General features: G+C 49.6%; 1 protein-coding gene across 1 annotated transcript; it reads right to left on the bottom strand.

Moving 5' to 3' along the window:
- Positions 1-1,407: 1,407 nt before the first annotated feature.
- On the bottom strand, positions 1,408-14,056 carry ACKR3 (atypical chemokine receptor 3). The gene is made up of 2 exons (XM_043462064.1): positions 13,902-14,056; positions 1,408-3,309 (listed from the first exon to the last, which is right to left on the bottom strand). The coding sequence occupies exon 2, from the start codon at positions 3,281-3,283 to the stop codon at positions 2,195-2,197; it is 1,089 nt and encodes a 362-aa protein (XP_043317999.1). The 5' UTR covers positions 3,284-3,309; positions 13,902-14,056; the 3' UTR covers positions 1,408-2,194.
- Between the last annotated feature and the right edge of the window lie 12,897 nt (positions 14,057-26,953).

Here is a 26,953-nt window from a genome sequence, read left to right as displayed (position 1 = left end):
ACAGAGCTGAACTTGGGGGTGAAATCCATACCCTGCTTTGCACTGACTATATGGTAAGTATGTTTCTGCCTGAATTTAGGCCACTAGAAAGCACAGAGCAAACTTGCAATCCTTGTCTATCATCAAGAACATGTATCTGGGTCATAATCTCCTCTGATTTCACTTCGCCATCCTCCCGTCCGTTCTCCCTGACCTTGGTGTCTTCACCTGTGGTTACGTCATTATCCACCTGCTCTATTACCATCTGACCTGAATCCTATTTGGAACAAGGCAAGGGATTCCCTGGTGGCAGCTCAGCGGTAAAGAATCCGCTTGACAATGCAAGAAACCCAGGTTTGATCTCTGGGTCGGGAAGATTCCCCTGGAGAAGGAAACGGCAAACCCTTCCAATATTCTCGCCTAGAGAACCCCATGGACAGAGGAGCCTGGCGGGCTAGTCTCTGGAGTTGTAGAGAGGCGGATACAACTTAGGGACTAAACCACAGCAAGGGACACGTGGACCTGAGAACATACATGTGTATCAAGTAGGTGTTTAAAATAACATGTAAGCTGGGTTTCACAACTCTCAGCCCTAAGCCCTCTGAGAAGGGAGAGCCCTCCTGCAGTAGGTTGGAAGCAGGGCCTGGGGGGCTGTCTGCTATGGAAAGCGACATGCCCAGGGTATTTTGCTATAGTGGGGACAGCCCCCAGGTTCCCAGGTGAGCCTGGAGTCCTGGTCTGGGTCCACCTCTGTGTCAGCAAAAGCTCTCTCTGTTCATCAGTCCCATCAGAGGGGGAGGTGGGGGGGCCGCATCGGGGAGCCAGGCACTCCTCTGGGTTCCTGCCCAGACACGCCCACCAAGCCCCCACGCCGCTCCTGTGGCCCATGTAGACGGTCGGGGCTTCCTGAGAGAGCTCTTTCTGACTGCTGGTAAGGTGGGTTTACTTGGTGATTGTACTTATTGCATGGTCTGGAGAAGAGGGTCATGGATGGATTATCTTTTAAATGAAGAGTCTGTCTTGACCAGAGAAAAAGAAAGGACTTGAACCACAGAGCCTCAGCAGGGAAGGTTCAAGGCCTGGTGGATACGAGGCTGAGTTCCAGGCCCTAAACCGTTTTGGGCAGACAGCAAACCGGGACTTTTCTTTGCCAATTTTGCATTGACAGGTGCACCTACCAACCAGCTCCCCTCCCTTAAACATAGGCAGAAATATTTTAAAACATTAAACCACAACACTCGCACTCAGATGTTTCTCCTTTCATATAATTTCATCCAAGTTAACCTCCTGGGCTTGGCTTTTCTGGCTGTACTCCTTCCTTTAAACATATTTACTAGGTTGATCACCTATGTTGTAAATATTTGTATATTATCATCAAACATGCTGCTTGAATGCCAAACATGCTTTGAAAACTGAGATCCAAACACCTTTTTAGGAAAAAGAAATCTTTATTAAAAAAAAAAAATAACTTACAAATGGAAAGAACTCTCTGGAATACAAGGGTTTGTTTCGTGTGCCGCGTTACAGCCTGGAAGAGTGTCACTGCATTTATTTTTAACGTCACTTTGCAATAATATTAATGTCACAAACCGCATTATAGAGCAGTTTTCGTTCCGTATCCCAGACCGGCCCAAAGCACCACACAGATATAAAACTATCGTAAATAAAACATTTCAGCCAAGACTGGCATATATATTTATATATATATTTATATATATTTATATAGAGAGAGGCTTTCAAAACAGCTAACAATTAATGTCATCCTTAGTCAAAACGGAAGTCAAAGTAACCTCAGAACTACGACACTGAGTAGTACGTGTCAGCATGGATACCTCCCACACGATATTTAAAATATAAACTTTCAAATACATCGAGAGGGTACATCGAGAGTGAGAAAAATAGAGTCTTAAGATTTAAATACAAAGCCCCATTATAAAACCTTCAGGCAGCACAGAAAAGTCCTATGTTACAGAAGTGCAGCAAGCCTGTCCCGAAGCTGGTGTGACTAGCGGCGGGGGCTTGTCACAGGGGCCCCTCGAGGGTCACGCCGGCTGGAGAACGAGAAAGAAGCCACAGGGACGCAGGCTGCCCCTCTCCACGCCACCGAGGGTCACCACGCCCGAAGCCACTCGGCTTTCCTCCGGAAAAACCACGCAGCCCGGCGGTCCCCCCGCTGGAGCCCAGAGCACAGGTCCAGAGGCCGCGCAGGGCGCCCTCACTTGGCGTTCTGCTCCAAAGCGGAGTACTCGGTCTCCGACACGCGGGAGGCATCGATGAGCTTGGTGAGGCCCGTTTTGGCCGAGTACTTGAAGATGAAGGCCTTCATCAGCTCGTACCGGTAGTTGCGGTTGATGAAGCTGTAGAGCACGGGGTTGACGCAACAGTGCACCAAGGACAGGCACTGCGTGACGTGCAGCGCCGTGAAGAGGAAGGCCTCCAGCTGGCAGGTGAAGGGGACGTAGTGCAGGATGGAGAAGATGTCCAGCAGCACCACCAGGTGGTAGGGCAGCCAGCACACCAGGAAGACCACCACGTAGGAGAAGATGATCTTCCGGCTGCTCTGCTTCTCCTGGTCGCTGGAGGAGGCGATGGCTCGGGCCAGCAGGAAGTAGAAGACAGCGATGATGGAGAAAGGAATGGCGAAGCCCAGGACCACGGAGACCAGCTCCATGCTGATGAGCCACTCCTTGACGCTGTGCTCGGGGTAGAAGGCCCGGCAGTAGGTCTCGTTGTTGGAGGCGGACGTCACGGTCTTCAGGTAGTAGGTGTCGGGCAGGGACACGCCGAAGGCCAGCAGCCACACCAGGACGCACACGGCGCGGCGCACCAGCCTCTTCTTGCGGCCGGAGGTGCTGGCGAAGTAGGCGACGGACAGGTAGCGGTCCACGCTCATGCAGGTGAGGAAGAAGATGCTGCCGAAGAGGTTGATGGAGAAGATGAGGTGGGTGACCTTGCACGTGAGCTCGCCCATGGGCCACTGGTTATGCTGCACGAGGCTGACCACCCAGACGGGGATGGTGACCACCACCCACAGGTCGGCGATGGCCAGGTTCAAGATGTAGCAGTGTGTGTCGTAGCCCGTGGTCTTGGCCTGGATGTTCACCCAGACCACCACGGAGTTGGCGATCATGCCGATCACGAAGATGAAGATGTAGACGAAGGATAGCGTGTACAGCAGGACGCTCTTGTTGGGTATGTGGCCACACTGCAGGGTGTCCACCGCGATGCAGTCGCTGCCATTGCAGGGCCAGCTGATGTCGGAGAAGTTCCCCGGCTCCGAGTAGTCCAGGAGATGCAGGTCCATGGTGTCGAGAGCAGCGGTCCAACGGCCTGCGCGCAAAAGCAAATACAGTTTTAAAAGATGCAAGAGAAGAATGGATCCCTTAGCAAACGCTCCAGGCCTGTAAAGCACTTTCCCAGCACTCCTGTCTGCTCAGCAGTTTCACGTTAGCTGCCAAGTAGCTTTGCAAAGAAAGGAGAAAAGAAAACTGACCGCAACAGAATCTGCAAAACAAAACACACCCGGGTTCTAAAACCATGTGAACCTGAATCCATCTCCCTCAAAGAGTGAAAGTGTTCGCTTCCTCTGTCTTTGCAGAACTGTGTTCTCAAGAGGTCACCAGCCTGGACTGTGCCCCGGATGTGAAACTGACACATTCTGGGGGCCAGAGGGACGTCGGGCAGCTGAGCCTCGGCCCAGAGGTGCCTGTGGGCCAGCTCGCTTTCCCCTGCGGGTGGCAGAGGCATTTCACCCATGTACCCAAGAGCAGAGGGTGGATCTGTTCCCTGCACTGGTGACTGACAAGCATCCTGCTCAGCCATGTCGGGCCGCCTGCGGTTTACAGACCCCTGGAGGTGTGGACGGTGTATGGACCGCCCTGCAGGTTCACTGTGCCCCCATCCACAGCCTCCGACTTTGCCAAGTGGTTCGCAACTCAGAGCCACCAACCGGCCATCTCCAAATGTGGGCCGTTGCTGGTTTTCCATCTTTTATTTGTCCAGCTGCTTTGAGAACAACTTGTACCAAGACCCAAAGCTGGTGGGCCTCGGAAGGGCTGGCTTTTCCCAAAGGTCTTCCCTGTTGACCTGGCATGAGGTTAACACTCTTTACTGGTATCGTCTTAACCCCCAGGAGAATCCAGGCCTGAGGCATTACCGTGACTTGGCATGATGGCCCATGAACACCAGCTCCGAGAGCTGCCCGGGGCCGTCTTCTCCTGCTGGCCGGCTCACCTGAAGGCTCCGAAATGCCACCACCACCACCCTGGGTGGACAGCCTCGCTGCGTCCCCAAAGGGAGGGGCTGCAAAATGAAACCATCGGCCCAAGGGTGCCCTGATGGGCATCGCCATCTAGAGCAGGGAGTCTGTCTGTTCCTCCTTCTCCCCTGTCACAGGTAAGGACTGAGTGCAAGCCAAGCTTATTTGCCAAGTTCATCTAAAGTGGACTCCAGGCCACACACGAGAGGTCCCGGAGGATGGGGAAGGATGGTCCCCGAGTCAGGGCCCAGCGGCCGGGCTAATGGTCCACAGAGACCCAGCGAGGAGAGCAGCCCTCTGCTGATTGGACCGTCCTGGGCTGGGATTCGGGCTCCTCCCTCATTAGTGTCTCTTGCGAGTCTAGTTAACCCGTCATCTGCCGCTGCTTTCTCAGGGCACCAGCCCCTGTCTCCCAGAACCACCTCAGAACTCAAGGGCTGAAGACAGAATCTAACAGACAGAAGCTCAAAGCTGCATCCTTCCCCACTCCTGACCTATCAAAAAGCACAGACTCGCTTACCTCTTGCCCTACATTCAAAAGTGACCAAGTGGCTAAGTGGCCAATGCCCTGCCCTGGTGGGGAGAGGCAGGAGCTGCCCGCAGACAGCGAGTTATGCCTTTACCTCCAGGGGAAACGAGCAGACACCCCAGAAGCGAGGCCAGCCGCCTGCTGCCGCCCAGGGCACCTCAGCCTCCAGACTCACAGCTGAGCACCTGCCCTAGGACCACAGGTATGGAGCCGGCCCTCAGCTATGGTCTGTTCACCTCTGTGAGTGGCAAGAGGCTGCTGGTTCCCTTCCAGGTGACCTGACTGGGCCTCAGTGTCCCCTGCTGCTGATGGACGCAGCTGGACCTCCGAGGAGGAAGTGGTGGAGCCATGGGGCCCGAGACCAGGAAACCTGGTGGTCCTCAGAGCCTCCCCCCATCACCAGGAGGATGCTCGGGCCCTGGGACCACCAACTTGTTGCAAAACCCGACCAGAGGGCACGCATGGAAAATCAGCAAGGTCAAGTTGAAGTGAAGTGAAGTGAAGGTCACTCAGTCGTGTCCGACTCTTTGTGACCCCATGGACTGCACAGTCCAGGGGATTCTCCAGGCCAGAATACTGGAGTGGGTAGCCTTTCCCTTCTCCAGGGGATCTTCCCAGCCCAGGGATCGAACCCAGGTCTCCCGCACTGCAGGCAGATTCTTTGCCAGCTGAGCCACAAGGGAAGCCCAAGGTCAAGTCAGGACAAATAAACTCATCCGCCTAAGAGACTGTGGGATGGCCTGTCCAAAGACGCAGCTGGAGGACCCCGAGAGGACATGGACGCACAGCGCATGCCTCTGAGAAACCAGGCCTGGACTGGCCTCGGGGTGGGCGGCCACCTCCAGACCCTGCCTTCAAGGTCCTCCTGACCCTCACGCCACCCTGGGCCGCTAAGCAGACAGGAACTGATGGTGCCCGCTGCACCCCCGACTTCAGGAGAGAGGGAGGGAAGGACTTGGGCTTTGCTCTCCTGCATGGCTCTACGGAGTGACCCCCTTTTTTTCCCCCATCTCCTTAAAATGAAACACATCCACAGCTGACCGTCATTTCCAATTTGGCCCAGCCACCTCATTCTTTCTGGAGCTGTTAGTAATTGCACTCTGCTCTTTCAGGAGAAGTATACAAGACACCTTCCAACCTGGCGGGGTGGGGGTGGTGGGCTCCAACCTTCTGGTGTCATATTTTCTTGTCTTTTCACACTGTTCATGGGGTTCTCACAGCAAGAACAGTGGAGTGGTCTGCCCTTCCCTTCTCCAGTGGACCATGTTTTGTCAGAACTCTCCACTGTGACCTGTCCATCTCGGGTGACAGACTCGTGGCTCAGAGCTCCACTGAGTAACACAAGCCCCTTCGCCACGACCAGGCTGTGATCCATGAAACACATTTGCAGCATGGCATGGGGCTTCCCTAAGGCCTAGTGGTAAAGGTGGTTGCTAGTGGTAAGGAACACTTCTGCCAATGCAGGAGACAGAAGGGACATGGGTTTGATCCCTGGGTCGGGAAGATCCCCTGGAGGAGGAAATGGCAACCCACTCCAGTATTCTTGCCTGGAGGATCTCATGGACAGAGCAGCCTGGTAGGCTGCAGTCCGTGGGGTTGCAGAGTTGGCATGACTGAGCGACAAACACTTTCACTTTAGCTTATAAAGCACTTTCAGCCCATGACCTCATCTGACCCGGGTCCCTGCAGAACTCAGCCGGAGGACAAGCTGCTGCCCCACAGAGGCGAGCAGAGCGGGGCTGGGACCTGGCCGGGGGTCCTTTCCTCTGCCCGCCCTGGCACAGACCTATCAGGCCTCCACAGACGCAGCCAGAATCCCTGGGGTCTGGGCCGTGCACAGGGGCTCGAGGAAAAGGAAGCCTGACCGAGGCGCTATGCCCCCACCTCCGTCTTTACCCCAAGGAGTCATCCCGCCCACTGGACACACCGTGCCCCGCAGCACCCAGGAGGAGGGACATGGCTCAGTGTGGACAGAGGGGCCACGGGCACAGGAGGCCTACAGGAAACACCAGGAATCTGTGTCCCTCAAGGAACGTCTCCTGCAGAGCAGACCATCCACACTCACACCTCTGGGGCTGGGCCGGCCCTCGGCGTCCCCTGGGCCGCGGCCAAGGTGGGGAAGGGCTCAGGGACCCCATCGGCTCCTTTGGTTTCTGGCCTCTGGACGATGAAAACCCAACTTAATGATCACTCATCCTCTGGGCCCGGAAGGTGACTTAAGAGTCGGTCACCCCCCTGCAGTCGTCCTGTGTCCTCTTGGGCAGCGTGGGGAACCTTCCAAGAGGGGCTGGGGGGACAGCAGAGGCTTGGGGTGGGGGCGCCATGCTGGAGCCTGAAAGCCAGCTGGCTCACCGATCAACTACCACCAACCACTGACCAGCGACCAGCCGCCAGCCCGGGAGAGGAGACAGAGGCCCACGCCATGCCCCCCGACCTTCTTCCAGGGAGCCCACCGGCCCCTGCCCTCCCAGGGCAGAGGCTGCAGGGGTCCAGAGAGGGAAGGGAGGTCGCCAGAGGGGAGGTGTGCACACAAGCAGTGCAGCAATCCAACCCCCCCGAGATTCAAATGGGAAGCCAAAGAGGGGCAAATGCCCACAGGAGGGCGCAGCCTGCATCATCTGTCATTTTTCACCTGGTCTGTTTTGGAAACAAACAAGGGCTCTTTCCAGAAAAAGAAGATAGTATCATATAAAGACACCTGCTGGGTCACATCAAATGCAGTCGGTGGGCCTCTGAGCGCGTGTCCTGGAGGCCTGGGGCTAACCGTGGGTGGTCCCCACGCCTAAGACAACAATCTTCCTAAGTCACTGTCTTAGATTTTAACAGGTGATGCTCTCAAGATGCTGACCTGAACAAAGATGTGATATAGCAACTACAAAATGGCCCCTGGCTCCCCAAGGTCTGGTCAAACCCGAGGGAGGAGGGGTGAGGGAGGCGTCCCATCAACTCCCTGAGGCCACTCAAACCCCCAGAGACCCTTCACCAGAATCTCCACTTGCCCCCAGGAAAAGCGAGGGGTCATCCCATGCAACCGGAGGGCTCACTGCCTATGCCAACTGGAAAGGATGGGCCGTGATCCTCGTATACATGGTGATGCCTCCAAGCCATGTGGCTGGTCTGCGATGGCGGGAAGGGCAGTGGTGAGGCTGAGGATCCCAGGGCCTGGAGCCGACTCCCACGTCCACATGGACCAGACCCTGTCTGATGCAATAAGCCAGCAGTTCCGTTCCCGTCAGCTTGGTTCAGAGCTCAGGAGGGACAATCACACCTGCCCACTGCCTGTGTCCCCAAGAGTCAGAGCCCCAACCAGGGTGGGCAGGAGAATGAGCGACGACTTCTGACACAGGTTAATAACATCTGCATAAAGATTCTTCATGGAAGGAAGGCAACAGGGCTTGGGATAAAAGATTCTTCCAGTTCTTTGATCTCACAAGTTCACACGTTCTCTTCTCAAAATAAATATTCCCAAGAAAATCTATGCAAGGATGTTTATTGAAGCACTATTTATACACCAGCAAAAAATTGGAGACAACATAAATGTCGACCCATAAGGGACTGCGAACTACTGTCTGGAATATAATACAACTGTACAAATAAAGAGGGAATGCTTTTATAAACATGAAAAGTTACACATATATACATGTAAAAAAACCCAAGAATTATGTGCACTTTTATAGGTACATATATGTGCATAAGGGGCTTCCCAGGTGGCACTAGTGGTAAAGAACCTGCCTGCCAAGAGATGCGGGTTCAGTCCCTAAGTCAGGAAGATCCCCTGGAGGAGGGCACAGTAACCCACTCCAGTATTCTTGCCTGGAGAATCCCATGGACATGGGATTCTCCTGCCTGGCGGGCTATGGTCCATGGGGTCACAAAGAGTCAGACACAACTGAAGTGACTGGGCACACACCCATATGTGCGTAAAAGCATGGGAAAAGATCTGCAGTGAGTATAAAGCTGGGCTGGAAGTGCAGGATGAGAAGACAAGCGGGGATTGTAGCGTTTGCTCTACACACTTCTGTGTGACCTGAAACTTGGCATCAGGAGTTATGGAAATTTTACTAGAGGGAAGAATGTCCCACAGAACAATGACGGTCCGTGGTCCATTTTTTCTAGACCAGAGGGACCCCGCTGAGAACAAAACAGTAATCAGCGTCACTTTTTTTCGCTCCCTTTTCCCCAGTGGGTACTGGTTTCTCTCACCAAGCTCCCACTATAGGGATCACTTCCTGTAGATTCTGGGTCCAACATCTGCACCCAGAAAGCATCACACTTCCACCAAGACAGTAAGTAGATTTTCCTACGGCCTGCAGGATGGAGGACCAGCGTCTGTCCACCCCCCGCCCTCCCCTCCCCCCAACACTGGCATCTGTAAAGAGACTCATCTACCACTCACATCCCCATTTGCTGGAAGGGAGATGTCCCCTCATCTCTTGGGCTTATTATTCATCAATCAAGGTTCCTCGGCGACCACAGCACAGCTTCAAGCGGCCTGACACATTCAGCTGCCCCCAGCGGTCTCCCTGAACTCACCCTGCAAGCTGAGGGCAAAGCCAGAAAGAGACATCTCCAAGTTCAGGGTCTCCGTGGGCTGGTGGTTTGGCCTGCAAGGAACATGTCCTTCCAGTGGGCCACAGTCACTCCCTGCAGGACGCAGACCGCCCCACGTCCAGGTACCCAGCCGGAGTTCCCCAACACTGCCTTCAGCATGTTTGCAATTTCCAGTCACAGACTTGAAACACCCTTCCGACCAGCCAGGTAGGCCCTCCTCTCCCCAATAAATCCCATCCCCATTTATGCCCTCTATTACTCCCACCTTCTCCCAGCCAGGCCGTATACCTCCACTGTGTCACTGGGCTGATCCCCTGCCTCCCCTCCTTCCCCCTCAAGCGCCCACCCCCACGATGCCTTACTGCCCATGTACAGGGCAGCCAGCAATGGCACCGGGACAAAGCAGGTGTCCAGTGAATTCATAATCAACGAATCAATAGTGAATCAAGCTCCTGAGACCAGAAATTTGCAATTATCAAAGGAAATGGGAGCCCCGAGGAGACTATTCCAGAACCCTCACTTAAATCTCACCCTCTTCTGTGCCCACCAATGTTTGTGGAGCCCCTTCTATTAAAGGCATTGCTCTGGGGCGATAACAGACTAGAATCACCACTCCCCACCCACCCCCGGGAACCCGCCAGCAGGTCGGGAAGGCAGGAAGGCAGTGTGGACGCCGCTGGAGCGCGGAGACGGACTTCCGCTCCAGTGACTGATGGGGACCCCCCCAGGAGAAAGAGGGTGCTGGGGTGGCCAGTGACGTGCTACGGGAGGGTCACCGGACCTGGCTGAGCCTGTCCATGCACGGTCTTGAGCAAGGGTCTGGTTTTGGGTCAGAAAAGGCTTTTGAGGGAGAAGGCAGTACGAACCACGTAGAAGGCCTGCAGGGGAAGCCCGGTGCTTGTCAGGCCTGGGTGCAGTGCAGAGAAGGTAACTTGGGCCGGGCCCCCAGGGCACCGACTCGGACGCTGAGGGGACCCTGGGCTCTCCAGGACCTGTGCCCGAAGGTGACCTTCTTCACTGGCTTTTCTGCAACTGGGACTCAACTCATGTCCTCCCAGCGCAGAATTTCACGGAGCAGCTCAGTGTTGTCCCAACATGATCGCCCACCCTGGCTAACCTCGCCGCTGGGCACCTGGAAACTGAGGCCAGAGAGGCAGTGGGACCAGAAACTCAGGGGTGTGGCTGAAACCGCTCTGTTCACCCCACCCCCCCCACCCCCGCCCCCCCACTCCCCAGGGACTCTCCAGGGGGATGCAGACTCTGGTCTCCTGCAGAAGCCCCGCCCTTTCTATCCAGGAGTGCAATTTACATACAGAAGACCTGCACCATTCCTTTCTGTTTTTTTAACTGATTAATTTATCTTAATTGGAGGCTAATTTCAATATTGTGGTGTTTTTGGCATACATCTCCATGGATCAGCCATGGGTGTACATGTGTCCCCATCCTGAACCCCCCACCCACCTCCCTCCCCATCCCATCCCTCTGGGTTGTCCCAGACCACCGGTTCTAAAAGTCCTTAGGAAACTGCACAGCTCTGGGGTTGCTTCATTTCTTAACAGTCCTGCATTAAATCTACGGGGATGTCCGGGAAACTTTCGGCCCAGGCTTGCAGGGCCACCTGCTAGGGCTGAGAGCAGAACGGGGGCGGGGGGCAGTCTGTCTCCCACCCCATGTCAAACAAACAGAACAATGCCATCCTGACTGCTGTTATTCTCCACAGGGAAAGAATGCTCTGAGTCATTTGAGAATTCAAAAAAATAATGAGAGAAAAATCCAAACCCTAATCCAGATAGAGGCCATCTATTTCCAGAGTCCTCAGACACACTTCGCATTGACACACGGGGAGAATTTGGGGAAACAGAGCAAGCCCCACATCCAGAAACCTGACCTGTTCTATTGTGCTCAGCGGCCCGACTGGGAAGCGCGGCACGGGACCCAGGAGGGCAGACCCAGAGGTTCCCACGGCACAAAGGCTGCGTCTCGGTTGGCGGGTGTAACCAGAGCCCTAATTCCCACCCAGCTTAGAAGCAGGACGAGCGGCGGGGGGTCAGCCAGCCTAGGGCAGCCCCAAACCCTGGGCTATACACCGTGGGGTTTCCATCTTAGGCTTAAAACTAGAAGAAGACGTGACAGAGGTTTCCAGGACCGTAAGAGAACTGGGAGGTGTTAGCCATCGGGCTGGCAGTCCCCAGGCAGCCCCCTGCCCTGCCCCCTTTACCTGTCCCCTGCCCGAGGGCACCACCCGAGGGGGTCTCAGCACCTCTACCTCGGAACAAAAAAGCAGAGTCAGCTTCCAAACCTACTTAGGGCTCGGCAGAATTTTCACCATGAAAATACGCCACTCTCTCATCACTTGAAGAACCAAGCAACGACGTTTGTTTTTTTCCAGTTCTAAGTTGAGTCAATTCTTGTGTAACCAAAAGATCAAAGATTCCAGCAGGAAACCATGAAGTATTCAAAAATCAGAGAACTGCCCCCCTTTTCTCATTCTTTCCTTTTTTTCTGCTTGCTTTCACTTTAATAAAACATATGTCTCCCAGAGCTGTAATTTCCTGGACTTTAAAAACACTTGACATGACACACAAATTTCCACCTACACTCAGGCGATTTGTCTGGAAGCCCTTCTAAAACTATTTCTGTCCCTGAATAAAAACCAAGTTCCGTGGTTGCCTGGATGAAACATACAAATACTTTCTAGCCCGGAATTCCACTCGTGTTCTGCAGAATCACTGAGAACCATCTCAAGTCCTTACACCTTTAAGGTTTTTTCTTCTCCTGCTTACCCTTAGGCTTCATAGAACGACTCTCTTTCGGTCTCAGGTTTGAGTAGCCAATTTCCCTGGTGTCTCCTGGAAAACAGGAGCCTCTCTCTCTGCCTGGAGTGATCAGACAAAAAGCCACTGTTCCCGATTAAGTAGGTTTTTTTTGTTTTGGTTTTTTTTTTTTCCATCCAGAAAGACTATACTTTGCCTGTTCTGGACCTGATTAGAAACCATAATACCTTCTCCAGTCTCTCAAGACTGGCTGTTAATATGGGATAACCTCGGAAGTCCTGACTCTGCATGCTGCCTGCACTGTACTTTCCAGAACTTTTAAAAATTGACAACTGCAATGCACACCTCTTTAAAACATCAGATGAGCAGCCAAACACAGCCGCAAGTCTCAACTTTCTTTTGCTTTTCCACCCGAATCCCGTGCAGCCCTCCTACCCCACCCCCACCCCCAGGAGCTTGGGGCATGGGGCTCCACAGTTGGTGCACACTGGAGTGTTTATGGCAGAGACTGGGGAAAAAAGAGCAAATTGTTTCCAAGCTAGAGCTCCCCATGTGCAACTCTGCTTTAGAAAAAGGCTCTGCATCTGGGGAAGCTCAAGGGCTGATGAAAGAAGGGCAAGCAGTTTATCCATTTAAAATCTATGGAAAGTGAAGCGCAGTCACCAGCTGCCTCCACTTGCCTTTCTAGGAGAGCCTATTTGATCTCCGCATTTCCCTGGAATAAATAAAGCGACACAAAGGCAGCATCTGCCCGTTTAAAGAGAAAAGAAAAAGTTACTACATTGAGACTCTGCAGAATGAATGTTTCAGGGGATGTCAGGGCATCAAATACCTTCAAAGGGCTGTAAACCATTTCGGGGAGGGGGGGGGGCTCTTCTACGTCTGGAAAACGTAATGATCCTGGTGTGAGCAAATGAATTGAAAGAAAGACAGAGAGAGAAAGAAAAAGGGAGACAGGCAGTCTGACTTTTACAACTTCTCATTCTCCCTGGAACTTACAAGTCTTGGCTAACCACCCAAGCCTGACCTCACTGCAGAGTTCTGAGTCACTTCTCAGATCTTTATGCAGGCGAACAAAATCGAACAAAATTCATGTTTTTTACTTCAAGAGTACACTTACAGTGCAAAATCCTAGACTTGTGTGTGTGCCTTTTTTTTCCCCCAACTGAAGGCTGATTTAACACCTTCTGAGCGAACAGCAAATAGTCAGATTAAGAAGGATGCAGTGGAGAGACAAGACTGCCGTGCTGTATTTAACATTCACTCTTATAGCTTCCGGATTTACAGGCGCTGGTAATCCTCCAGAGCAGTGAATTCAAACCCATTCTGGACCCACAAAGACTCTCAGGCCAGTTTTCTTCTCCGCTGGAGGATGCCTCTTCATAAAGGGCACATCTTTCTAGATTACACGTTTAGTACCAGTTCTGTTTCCCCAGTGGAGAGAACAGAGGAGAAAACAGGTTATGCAGCGGTGCCAAGCTGACCCCGATGCCAACTTTGAGCAAGGGGGATGGACAGTCTGCTTGCAAATGAACCCGATTCCTCAGTCCAATAGATACACAGAGAGGGCGCCTTCCACTTCAGAAAACAGCCCCTGTTGACTTTCTGCAGCCCACGGGAAGCCCCGAGTTAGCAGCCGCACTTCTCAAGGCAGCACGCCGCCTGCGCTTTCGGAAACCAGACCTGCGGACTCGCCAGCACCCATCAGAGCTTATTCCAAAGAAGAGCTCTAGAAAAAGACTGCTGCGCTTTAAGAGCAGACCCCTGCCCGCCGTCCGCACGCCCTGCTGATCCAGCAGAGTTTCCTTACCTGGCGGCTGGGCTTCTCCGGCTCCGGGCTCGCCTTCTGGGTTCAGGCGCTCCGTGCCTTAGGGCTGAGCAGTTTGCACAAGTGTGAGCTTTCTGGGGCTGCAGACTCGCGTTATATACACTGCGGGCGGGCGGCCTCTAGATGGCAGCTTTGTAACCGGCAACTGCTGCTTCCCTCCCCCGGCCCCCTCCCCCTCCATTCCCCCGCCCCGGCCACCCTCCCTCCGCGCGCGCGCGGGCGCGCACACACACACACACACACACATGCTTGCATGCACGCACACACTTGCACGCTCGCGCGCGTCCTCACCCCTCTTGTAAACCCCGATCTGTGGTTTCCGGCCAAGCTCTCGCACACAAGCAGACTCTGGGGAAATCCCAGCCTGCCTTCATTTGCAGAGTCTAATGAAGCTACAAGGTCCAGACCCTAGGTGGAGGGGGGAGATGCGTCAGCAGAACACCGGCAAAGAAACCCCAGCGCTTTGCCAAATCATCAAATATTTATCTGGGTCTCAGGGATATCTTTAATAATCCCATTAACAACAAGAATTCCTTTGAATGCCTCTTAGCTCTAGGGAAGACTTTGTTCCCAAGACAAATTGCTCTGAACTTCTGAACTTCGGTGTTGATTTATTAAGCCTGGGTTGTCTTTGTTAATTCCTCCAAAACAGAAGCAACAGTTTTGGAAGGGGAGCAATGAATCTGTACCACATCATACTACCCCCAAAGGAGGGGAAGGAACATTTGTAACAGATTTTATTTAGATTCTTTTATTTGTAAATCTTGAAAGTCTAGTGAAAATAATGTTCTGAACCACCTACCTAGTGCCAGACACAGATTAGAGGTATCAGACGTGTCTTTTGATAATGTCCTCTTCGGAGGTTAATTTAGCAAATATTTATTTTTATTATTGACATATACATTCTTATCTAGAAGTGGGTGGCTGAAGTTCTGTCTGTGGCGGAATTGAACCTAAACATGTGCTTCACATAATAATCCCCTCTACTGCCCTATTTAGAGAAATCAAGGGTAAGACAGGGACCTGAACTTTCACTTTTAAAACCATGCTTGCTGAGCTTTTCCCCCAGGGTAACGTGCTGGTCCGCGGCTTCTGTTTTGCTTTCTGCCTCCTGGTGTTAGCTCCGTGGCTCAAGTCACTGTATGCAGGCCCCCAGTCCTCCCCCCGTCTCCCCAGCCCAAACTTTCTGAGGTTCTTTTTATACTTCTACTAAAAATACCAGCAGACGGCCAAATGCCGAGTCTGGAGAATTGGGAGGTCAAACTCTTAGGCAGCCAGAAGGCCTCCGTGTTGCAGAAAGCCCTCAACAAAAGAAATATTTTGTTTAGATGAAACTTCACCAGCACAGTGGAAATCACTCCAAAATATGAGCTAAGAGCACACCTGCTCCGGGAGGCTCTCAGAGGGGGTCTGCCCACCCTGTCCCTGCTCATCGGGTCACTGTCCTTAACAAGTGGCATGGACCTTCTTCCTGCCCAGTCTCCTGGGCACCCGAAGCCCCATCTCCGAGCTCCCAGAGTGAAAGTGACTGTGGAGTAAAGCCGCGGGCCGCCAGGCTGTACACACGCAGGATTTGGGGGGAGTCCGCAAGTACACCCTCAGGACTTTCTCGGTCCTGTTTTCTCCCGGCCCGTGACCCTGTGTCTGAGTCTGACAAATGCCCGCAGCGGCGGCCCCGGCAGAGCTGCCCTCCTCCGGACAGCGATGCACAGGCTGACCTTCTATGTCTATGAACTTGATCTGTCCCTCAGCGAACGCCATTCTCCTTTGGCAGGTTTGGGGGCCAGACCGAAAGGCAGGATGGGCTTGAATCTGCTCTCAATTAAGTGTGCTGTGTGGAAAAGAAAGCAAGCCTCCTCGCAGATAAACCAGCGAGACAGGATGCAGTTGCTAAAGCGGAGGAAGGAAAACTCAAAGTAGATGTTAAAAGAAAAAAAGAACCCACTTCAGGTCAGATGCTGTGGGGCCCGCACTCCCTGAGAGGACTGGGCTGGGGTGCCTGGCTCAGCGTTCAGAGGAAGGAGAGGGGCACAGGGATCCTGGTACCAGTTAGGGTGCAGAGCTGCATGCACCCGCCCACCACCCTCCCGGGTCCGAGTACTCCCCTGGCTGTCCCCACCCCCAGTCCTCTCGGAGAACCCAGTCCTGGGGGAACTGAGAGGGTAAGTAAGCCAGGTTTTGCAAGGGAACAGGAATCCATCACCCTGGGACCCAAAATGTCTCTTGGAACGTTTGGAAGTCTGCCCCGCTGTTGGGAGGGTTGTGTTTCTAAGGGAGGGGTTAGCTGGGGAGGAATGGGTTTGCTCACCCCCATGGGAAACTCAGAGAAGCAGGAATGGGTCATTGTGCCTATGGTTATCCAGAACTCATAGTTCCTCAACCCATTCCTAGCCCTGACTACTCAGAGCAGTGGCGCCGTGAAGGGGTGTCCAGTCAAGCCCCCCTTCCCTGTCTGGGATTTTAGACCCCCACAGAGCAGCTGTCCCTATTGGGCTCTGATTTGCCTGTGGATGTGGCCCCATCAACCTCCTGCCTCGAAACCCCAGCTCCCTTTCAGAGGGATCCTGGAGGGCCAGAGCTGTGGCAGGCACAGTAAGGATGGAGACACGGTGGTCTCTGATGGTGGGCAGGGGGGAGGCTCCTGGGGGAGCTCCCGGGGGAGCACAGTAAGGATGGAGACACGGTGGTCTCTGACAACTGCACACGTGGTCCACAGAGGCTCCCCTGCACCGTCGCCCGAGGGCCGAAGACTAACCTGGCCCCAGGGCACGTCTTCCCGGCAACCTCAGCACATCACACCAGGTGTTACGGATTCCTGGAACCAGCCAGAGTCTTGGCCTGGCAGGAGTCATCTCAGCCAGGACTGGACATCCCCCGCTGAACCACAGACGCCAATGCCTGGCATGGTGAAAGGACCTGGAAGGAAAGGCAGAGCCCTGCCCGCAAGGGGATGGAGGTCCCAGGCTGGGCTCGGTTCCGATGGGCCTGATTTAGAGCCTGACTTGCACACCATGTATCCTTAGGCATCTTATCTCTTTGGACGCTTAGGTTCCTGTCTTTAAAGTAATTTTAACAGAACCTTCTATTCTTGGCAGGTGCATCTCAGGCTTAGGGCTTCCCTGATAGCTCAGCCGGTAAAGAATCTGCCTGCAATGCAAGAGACCCCAGTTTGATTCCTGGGCCAGGAAGATCCACTGGAGAAGGGATAGGCTACCCACTCCGGTATTCTTGGGCTTCCCTGGTGGCTCAGCTGGTAAAGAATCCACCTGCAATGCAGGAGACCCAGGTTCGATCCCTGGGTTGGGAAGATCCCCTGGAGAAGGGAAAGGCTACGCACTCCAGTATTCTGTCCTGAAGAATTCCATGGACTGTATAGCCCATGGGGTCGCAAAGAATGAGACACGACTGAGTGACTTTCACTTTCACTCTCAGGCTTAAATGAAAAGATTGAAGGCATCTTGTAGGTCCCAGAAAGTATATTTCTCTCCTTCCTCATCCTCTGGCCCTGGCCAAATTCTGGTGACACAGAGCACCATTGAAGATATAAAACTAAAGCCTTGCAACATTTTATGAACTCTTTCCTAAACTTTGCGCAATAACAGCTGTGAGTGTGTGACTTGCCAGTCTCTGTGTTAAGTGTTGCATTCTTTCAGTTAATCATCACAGCAGCCCTTAACCTAAAATGTCTTTTTTTGTCCTGCTTTCTTAACTGAGGAAACTAAGGCCCAGAGGGAGTGGACAGCCTGCCCCTGGTGGGGGTGGGGGGGAGTCATTGCCTGTGAAAAAGAGGGAGATTCAACCTAGTTTGCCCAGCTTTCTAGCACAGAAAGACATACTCTCAAAAGAAATGTAAAACGAGTATCAGGGTTCTAAAAGCAGACTCTTGGATGAGAATTCATGGGGCACTGATGTATTAAGGAAGTGCTCCTGGAAGAAGCTGGTGAGTGTAGGGGGAAGGATAACCAGAGGTACCATTTCTGACTAAGTCTCAACTGTAGCCTGATCCCTGATGTCACTCTGAAGCCTAAATTGCACCCTAACTTGTGCCAACCCCAGGCAAGGAAGCTGGTTTTCCTGGTCCTGTATCCTTCGACCAGTGGATTTGGGCTGCTGGGTGATGGGTCAGGGAATATAACCACAGATACTTCCCGTTCTCAACCCGTGTGGGCAAAGCTGCTCTAGGAAATCAAGGTCAGCCTCTCATAGATTCACCCAGTCTCAAACCTGGGCAGTAAACCCACACTAAGGGTGCCAGGGGGGTACACAGAACTAGAAAGGGGTCAAGGGGACCTGGGAGCAACACCACCAGTGTCCACTGCATTAGCCTGTGGGGCATATATTTTATCAGATTTGACCCAAATAGGAGAATATTCTTTAATCAAGACCTGGACCAGCTTGTTTCCACCTCAGGACCTTTGCCCCTGATGTTTTCTGTTCTTGGAATGCTATTTCCAGTAATTGTTATATGGCTGCCTTCTCCTCATTATCCTGTTTCAGGCTTAAATACAGTTGCTTTAGAAACACTTTCTCCACTCTAGCCAAAGAATCCCCCCATCCCAGTCACTCTCTTCATTATTTTGTTCTCTTGGTAACACTTACTCACCATCCAAAGTCATCATTTCGTGTTTGTCTTCTGCCTGCTAGAGTGTAAATCCCTGCAGAGCAAGACTGTGCCTGCTTGGTGTCAGTGCTGGGTTCTTGTGGGCACACTCGATGCCTGGCTCATGGTGAGTGCTCATAAATGTGACCTGAATAAACTCGGACAAATCTCACTTTTAAATCAGGTTTTTGCTCTCCTCCTATTTTGCTCACCTTCCCCCTCGTAGACATGGGGGGTGGGATTTAGGAAAGAGTCCAGGTTAAGGGTTTTGGGGGAACTTAAAATATTAACGTTGAACCAGAAGGTTGAGGTTAGCATATAAACACTATATATGAGATAGATAACCCACAAAGACCACTGTATAGCACAGGGAACCATACTCAATATTTTGTAATGACTGATAAGGGAAAAGAATCTGAAAAAGAATATGTGTGTGTGTGTGTAAATTGCTGTGCTGTATGCCTGAAACAGACATGATATTAGAAATCAACTATATTTCGATTCTCAAGACTCTTGAAAGTCCCTTGGACTGCAAGGAGATCAAACCAGTCAACCTTAAAAGAAATTAATCCTAAATATTCATTAGAAAGACTGCTGCTGAAACTGAAGCTCCAATACTTGGGCCACCTGATGCGAAGAGCCAAATCATTAGAAAAGACCCTGATGCTGAGAAGGATTGAAGGTAGGAGGAAAAGGGGGTGACAGAGGATGAAATAGTTGGATGGCTTCACCAAATCGGTCGACATGAGTTTGAGCAAGCTGCGGGAGATGGTGAAGGACAGGGAAGCCTGGTGTGCTGCAGTCCATGGGGTCACAAAGAGTAGGACATGACCGAGTGACTGAACGGCAACAATACTTCAATTGAAAAAATATAAACCTTGCAAGTGGGCAAAAAATTTGAACAGGTAGGTACTTCACAGAGAGGGATCTGCAGATGACCTAAACACATACGGAAAGTGTACAACTTGCTTAGTCATCGGGAAAATACAAACTAAAATAACGGGGCCAGACAACTGGACCCCCCCGGAAAGAATAAAATGAGATGACTGAATGCTACCAAAGGCTGTGGAACCACCAGAAATCTCCCACACCCCTGCTTCTCAAACTCTGAATGGTGAACGACCAGCATCCTTTCTCAGTTTGCAGTGTGTTGCAGACCAACACGTGGTCCGCTGAGAAGCTCTGGGCCAGCAGCGCCCGCCGCCGGGCCCTCAGGCAGATGCGCCATCTCAAGTTCTGGTCTGCACTGTCGCACAAGGCTGCCGACTGTGGGTCCGTGGCGCATTTCTAGAAGTTTCTAAATGCTCACTCTTGATTTCTAGACCTAACGTTTTGCAGACTGGTAGCAAGCAGCTCACAGCACACACGTCCAGTGACACGCTCTACCCGGACGGCGGAGGTGCAAAATACCACAACCGCTTTGGCGGGATTTGCTAAAATTAAACATGCGTATACCCTATGACCCACAAGTTCCATTGCAACATATATACACAACTTAAAGGTGTTATATTGCAGCAAAAAAAAAAAAAATGCCAGAATGTTTATAACAGGACTATTTATAAGAACTCAAACTAGAAATAACCAGACATTAGCCAAAAAGGATCTTGCAGACCTATATCCCTCATGAACATAGACATGAAAATCCTTTAAAAAGCAAATCAAATACAACAGTATAATATGACTAAGTGGGGTTTATTCTTAAAATACAAGGCCAGTTAAACATTTCAAAATTAATAGAATTCACTAAATTAATAAATCATTTGAAAACCTTCAAAACCAATTCATGGTCACTTTCAGCAATCTGAAAATGAAATGATCTTGATTTGATTTAATTTCTTAATTTGATATAACCCATGTATACACTTGATATAGGGCATGTATGAATACTTAGTTAACATCATACTTAACGCTAAAAAATTGAATAACTTAACTGCATCTAAAATTAAAAACAAACAAAGATACCCACTTTTACCATCTCCTTTCAACATTATACTGGTTTCTGAGTCGGTCTCAATAAGGAAAAAAGAAATAAAGGCAATGGATTGGAAAGAAAATGAAAGTGAAGTTGCTCAGTCATGTCTGACCATTTGCGACCCTATGGACTGTAGCCTACCAGGCTTCTGCTTCCATGGGATTTTCCAGGCAACACTACCAGAGTGGGCTGCCATTGGAAAAAAATGTTAAACTTCTTTTATTGGCAGTTGATGTGATTATTTACATAGAAAAAATCCTGATGAGTCTACAAAACAAATTCGAGAACTAAACAGCCATGAGAGAAATTAAATGAAACCAAAGGGAATGGAGCCTGCCATGCTCCTCCATCCATGGGATTCTCCAGGCAAAAATACTGGAATGGGTTGCTATGCTCTCCTCAAAAAAGAATGAGGAAGTAAAGCATGTTCATGGATTGGGAGGCTCAATACTGTTAATACATGAATTCTTCCTAAATTTGTGTGTAAGCTCAATGCAGTCCTAATCAAAACCCCAGAAGATTCTTTGGCAGAATTAATAGGTTGATTCTTATATTTTAATGGTAATTGAAAACATGTAAAAATATTTTAATCCATCTTGAAAGAATGTTGGAGAACTCATACTTTATGATTTTATGACTTAACATAAGGATACATGATCAGTCTGGTGTGGTATTTGCATGATAGACAAATATTAATAGATACACAAAATACTCCAAAAATAGACACACATGTGCAGTCCATTCAGTTCAGTTCAGTTCAGTTCAGTTGCTCAGCTGTGTCTGACTCTTTGTGACCCCATAGACTGCACCATGCCAGGCTTCCCTGTCTATCACCAACTCCCAGAGCTTACTCAAACTCATGTCCATTGACTCGGTGATGCCATCCAACCATCTCATCCTCTGTCATCCCCTTCTCCTCCTGCCCCCAATCCCTCCCAGCATCAGGGTATTTTCCAGTGAGTCAACTCTTCGCATGAGGTGGCCAAAGTACTGGAGTTTCAGCTTCAGCATCAGTCCTTCCAATGAACACCCAGGACTGATCTCCTTCAGGATGGACTGGTTGGATCTCCTTGCAGTCCAAGGGACTCTCAAGGGTCTTCTCCAACACCACAGTTCAAAAGCATCAATTTTTCGGCGCTCAGCTTTCTTCACCGTCCAACTCTCACATCCATACATGACCACTGGAAAAACCATAGCCTTGACTAGACGGACCTTTGTTGGCAAAGTAATGTCTCTGCTTTTTAATATGCTGTCTAGGTGTGTCATAGCTTTTCCTCCAAGGAGCAAACGTCTTTTAATTTCATGGCTGCAGTCACCATCTGCAATGATTTTGGAGCCCAAGAAAATAAAGTCTGTCACTGTTTCCATTTTTTCCCCATCTATTTGCCATAAAGTGATGGGACCAGATGCCATGATCTTAGTTTTCTGAATGCTGAGTTTTAAGCCAGCTTTTTCACTCTCGTCTTTCACTTTCATCAAGAGGCTCTTTAGTTCTTCTTCGATTGCTGCCATAAGGGTGGCGTCCTCTGAGTATCTGAGATTATTGATATTTCTCCCAGCAATCTTGATTCCAGCTTGTGCTTCATCCAGTCCGGCATTTTGCATGATGTTCTCTGCATATAAGTTAAATAAGCAAAATGATGGTATACAGCCTTGACGTACTCCTTTCCTGATTTGGAACCAGTCTGTCATTCCCTACCCAGTTCTAACTGTTGCTTCTTGACCTGCATACAGATTTCTCAGGAGGTAGGTCAGGTGGTCTGATATTCCCATCTCTTTCAGAATTTTCCACAGTTTATTGTGATCCACACAGTCAAAGGATTTGGCGTAGTCAATAAAGCAGAAGTAGAGGTTTTTCTGGAACTCTCTTGTTTTTTCAATGATCCAACAGATGTTGGCAATTTGATCTCTGGTTCCTCTGCCTTTTCTGAATCCAGCTTGAACATCTGGACCTACTGTTGAAGCCCAGCTTGGAGGATTTTGAGCATTACTTTGCTGGTGTCTGAGATGAGTGCAATTGTGCAGTAGTTTGAACATTCTTTGGGACTAGAATGAAAACTGACCTTTTCCAGTCCTGTGGCCACTGCTGAGTTTTCCAAATTTGCTGGCATGTTGAGTCAGCACTTTAACAGCATCATCTTTTAGGATTTAAAATAGCTCAGCTGGAATTCCATCACCTCCCCTAGCTTTGTTCGTAGTGATGCTTCCTAAGGCCCACTTGACTTCACATTCCAGGATGTCTGGCTCTAGGTGAGTGATCACATCATCGTGGTTATCTGGGTCATTTAGATCTTTTTTGTATAGCTCTTCTGTGTATTGTTGCCACCTCCTCTTAATATCTTCTGCTTAGGTCCATACCATTTCTGTCCTTTATTATGCCCATCTTTGCATGAAATGTTCATTTTACAGTCCAATATACAGTCCATTGATATTCAGCAAAGGCTCCATAGCAATTAGCAAAGTTTAAGACCAATGATATTTACAGTATCATGGTAGAAATCAAATGGTTGTTGCCTATAGGGGTGGGGATTAACTGGAAGGGAAATTTCTAATGTGAATGGCCATGTTCTGTATCTTGATTGGTGGTGTACATAAATGTATACATTTATCAGGTTTTATAAAACTGTATACTTGAGATCTGTGAGTGAAGTGAAGTGAAGTGAAAATCGTTCAGTCATGTCCGACTCTTTGAGAACCTGTGGACTATACATATACAGTCAATGAAATTCTCCAGGTCAGAATACTGGAGTGAGTTGCCATGTCCTCCTCCAGGGGATCTTCTCAACCTAGGGATGGAACCCAGGTCTCCCGTATTGCAGGCAGATTCTTAACCAGCTGAGCCAGCAGAGAAGCCCTGTGATTTTCATTAAATTTTACTGAAATTTAAAAAATTGCAGAGTGTACACATTTTTTATTGTTGTTCAGTTGCTAAGTCATGTCCAGCTCTTTGCTACAGCATGCCAGGCTTCCCTGTCTTCCACTGTCTCCTGGAGTTTGCTCAGATTCATGTCCATTGAGTCAGTGATGCTGTCTAACCATCTCATCTTCTGCTGCCCCTTCTCCTTTTGCCTTCAATCTTTTCCAGCATCAGAATCAGAAATACACACATACACACACATATATATATAATATATTCAAAGTCATGTTATTTATATAAAAATTTAAAGCACTTAAAGAGAAGTATGTATTGTTTGTGGAACTGTTCAAAAAGCCTACATAGATGGAAGAACGATTATACACCTACCTGAGGACAAAGGTTTCATTAGCAGAGAGAAAGAGAAATACAATGGATTGAGGAACAGGAGTATGTACACCGTTTCTGTAATGTTTTTATTTCTTTAGGCAAAATTTCTCATCTGTTAAGTCTTACTGGTGGGTGCATGGGAATACATTATATTACTTGCTGTTCTCCATATTTGAAACTTTTCATTCTTGGCTTTTAAATTTTAAGAAAAGAAAAAAAAAAACTTGAGCAGAAAATTCTGAGTGAAGCATTGCTTCCTCTGCTTTTACTTCACTGTAAAGTTTGACACAGAATAGAGTGTTTTCTGATCTCTGAGTGAGCCCAGGAGACTTTTGCCAGGAGAGCGTATCAAAGCATAGAGAACCTAATGAGATACCAAGCACGTCAGGTCAGACTAAGTCTCATTCTTCTGAAGCTTTGGCAACATTCAGAAGTAGTGTGATTTAACATTCCACAAACTTCAATATATAGATTTTAGCTTCAAAGTCTAAAAGCAATTTCAGCTTAAAAAATATCTAAACCTGAAGACAATCAAAGAAGAAATATCTGAGTATATATAATAAAATTATTCCAGCTGCTATGGGTTTTAAGAATCCAAATTTTATACCTGCTCATAGGGTTATATATTTTCATTTCCATGTAGTTTGAAAATACCTCTAAAGAGCTTAAAACACCATATGAGGTCAAATTAGAATGAGATTCCATTCTTCCTTCCTTCCTCTTTCCTTTTTATTTTTAAATAATCACAAACTTACAGAAAAATTATAAGTGGAGAATAAAGACTCTTCTTTTCCTGAACGATTTAAGACTGAGTTGCTGACATGATGCTCTTATCACCCCACTAAATACTCAATGTGCTTTTGTCACAAATAAGGATATTCTCCTTCTTTTATCCCAAAGCAGCCACCAAATCTAGAAAATTAACATTAAAACATTTGTGTCTCCAAAGCCCATTCAAGTTTTGTCATTTACCCAACAGTATCTTGTATAGAAAAAGGAGCCTCTGAATCATGGCTTGCCCCAGTCATTATATCTCTTTCCTTGTGCGTTCAGCAGTTTCACAGTCTCTCCTTGAGTTCCGTGGTGTGGACAGGTTTGAAAATAACAAGACAGTTGTACTGTAGACTGTCCTTCCATTTGGGTTTGTCTGATGGTTCCTTGTGGTTAGATTCAGGTTATGCATTTTTGGCAAGGAGTCTCACAGGTGTGGGCTTCCCTTGTGGCCCAGCTAGTAAAGAATCTGCCTGCAATGCGGGAGACCTGGCTTCGATCCCAGGGTTGGGAAGATCCCCTGGAGAAGGGAAAGGCTATCCACTCCAGTATTCTGGCCTGGAGAATCGCATGGACTGCATAGTCCATGTGGGTCGCAAAGAACCGGACATGATTGAGCGACTTTCACTTTCACTTTTTTCACACGTGTGTGTTCTCTCTGCAGCGCATTGGGGGTGAACAGTGTCCCCTGGTTCCAATACTGTGCTGACAATATTCACTTGATCCCTTTATCCATTACTGCACTGATGTTCACTTTGATCCCTTGGTTCAGGAACTGTCAGTCAGACTTCTTCACTGTCTTACTCTTTTCTCCTATGTCATTTTGAGGGGAGGGACTTTGAATCTGTGCAAATATTTCATTCTTCCTCAAACTTTCTGTTTATTCATTGACTTATTTATATCTATATGAATTTGTGGTTTCCTGTCTGTGAGTTTCTGTCCATTGCTCTCAGTATCTATTTTTAACTAACTGTCTCTGAAAAGTCCCATTTCTAACGTAGATCAGGAAGTAGGCCTTAGGTCAACCACTGTGGCCAATGAGATGGATCAGTTATGAATGAAATGGTCCTGCTCAATTTCACATGACCAGAGCACAGACTTTTGGGTGGAGAGGCTACCTAGTCTCATACCTGTGCTTGGTGGAGTGAAAAGCTTCTGAATGTCAGGGCAGTCATAAGGCCACATAGTTTACAAAAGGCAGAAGACTTGGGTGAGGAGCAAAGTAGAAGGTCTGGGTTCATGTATTAGAGAGCTGTCAGCTGGACGACAAGATAATTGTCCCCCGGACCAGAACCGGTGATGGACACTGGCTCAGTATGTGGAAGGACTGTCTGGCCATTTTAGACATAGGTAGCTGCCTTGCCCTGGATGTCTCATCAACTTGGCCACCCCATGATGGGGATGTGAGCATTTGGAATCAATAAAACTTTCGAAAAAGTATTTATGTTTGGCTGCGCTGGGTCTTTGCTGCTGCATGAGGACTTTCTCTAGCTGCAGTGCACGGGCTTCTTGTGGTGGCCTCTCTTGGTGTGGACCACGGGCTCTGGGCGCATGGGCTTCAGTAGCTGCTGTTCGTAGGCTCTAGAGAATAGCCTCTGTAGCTGTGGTGCACGGGCTTAGTTATCTTCCCAGACCAGGGGTCGAACATGTGTCCTCTGCCTTGGCAGGCTGAATCTTAAGCCCTGGACCACCAGAGAAGCCCACAGTAGGACTTTTAAAGACCCTTCCAGACTTGACACTCAGAGAGACCCTCCTATCAAGCTCATTTATTTACTGCCTCTCGCCTACAAATTCAACCTTTTTCCTCATCCTGTGAAAATGGGTATGATCCCTTTCAATATTTTTACTTTGCGGTTGGCATGGTGTTCAGCTTTGTGGGTGGAGGGGGCCCGAGGGAGCCCAAGAGTGACAGGAGGAAGTGTTTTGCTTCCTAGTTTGGGTGTAGCCATCAGCTTTCCCCAGCACCCCTGGGTGGTTTTTTTGTTTTTTTAGCAGTGGAGTTTTTTGGTACAAAACCTGGGTAACCTCTGATGAAATATTTCTCCATGGACAGTGTTCTGGTAAGGCCTGATGAGGCATCACCATAGCAACATCTCTGCCACCAGAGAGCCCTGGCTGTGCCCTCTTCACTGAGGTCTGCGGTCCCAGCCCTGGGTTGTGACTGCTCCTATAGTTAATGTCTTTATATTAAAACCTGCCCTGTTCAAGTTGCCTGTGGCCTCTCTCTCCCTTCTGGGCCTGGACCAATATACCCACCTTGTTCCCCATGATGATGTCCCGGCTCCTCCCATTCAAAATCCATCATCCCCTCAAGGATCCAGAGACCTTTTACCTAAATCTGTGGACACTGCCTCAATCACACTTCACTTTATTTATGTTAAATGCACCAAGTTACTAATAGCCTCTCGAGGGTAAAGGGATGTGTCCTAATCACCTGCTTTACCAGA

Source organism: Cervus canadensis, chromosome 2 (assembly GCF_019320065.1).
Source record: "Cervus canadensis isolate Bull #8, Minnesota chromosome 2, ASM1932006v1, whole genome shotgun sequence".
Classification (NCBI taxonomy): Eukaryota; Metazoa; Chordata; class Mammalia; order Artiodactyla; family Cervidae; genus Cervus; species Cervus canadensis.
This window is presented reverse-complemented; position numbering and strand designations above follow the sequence as displayed.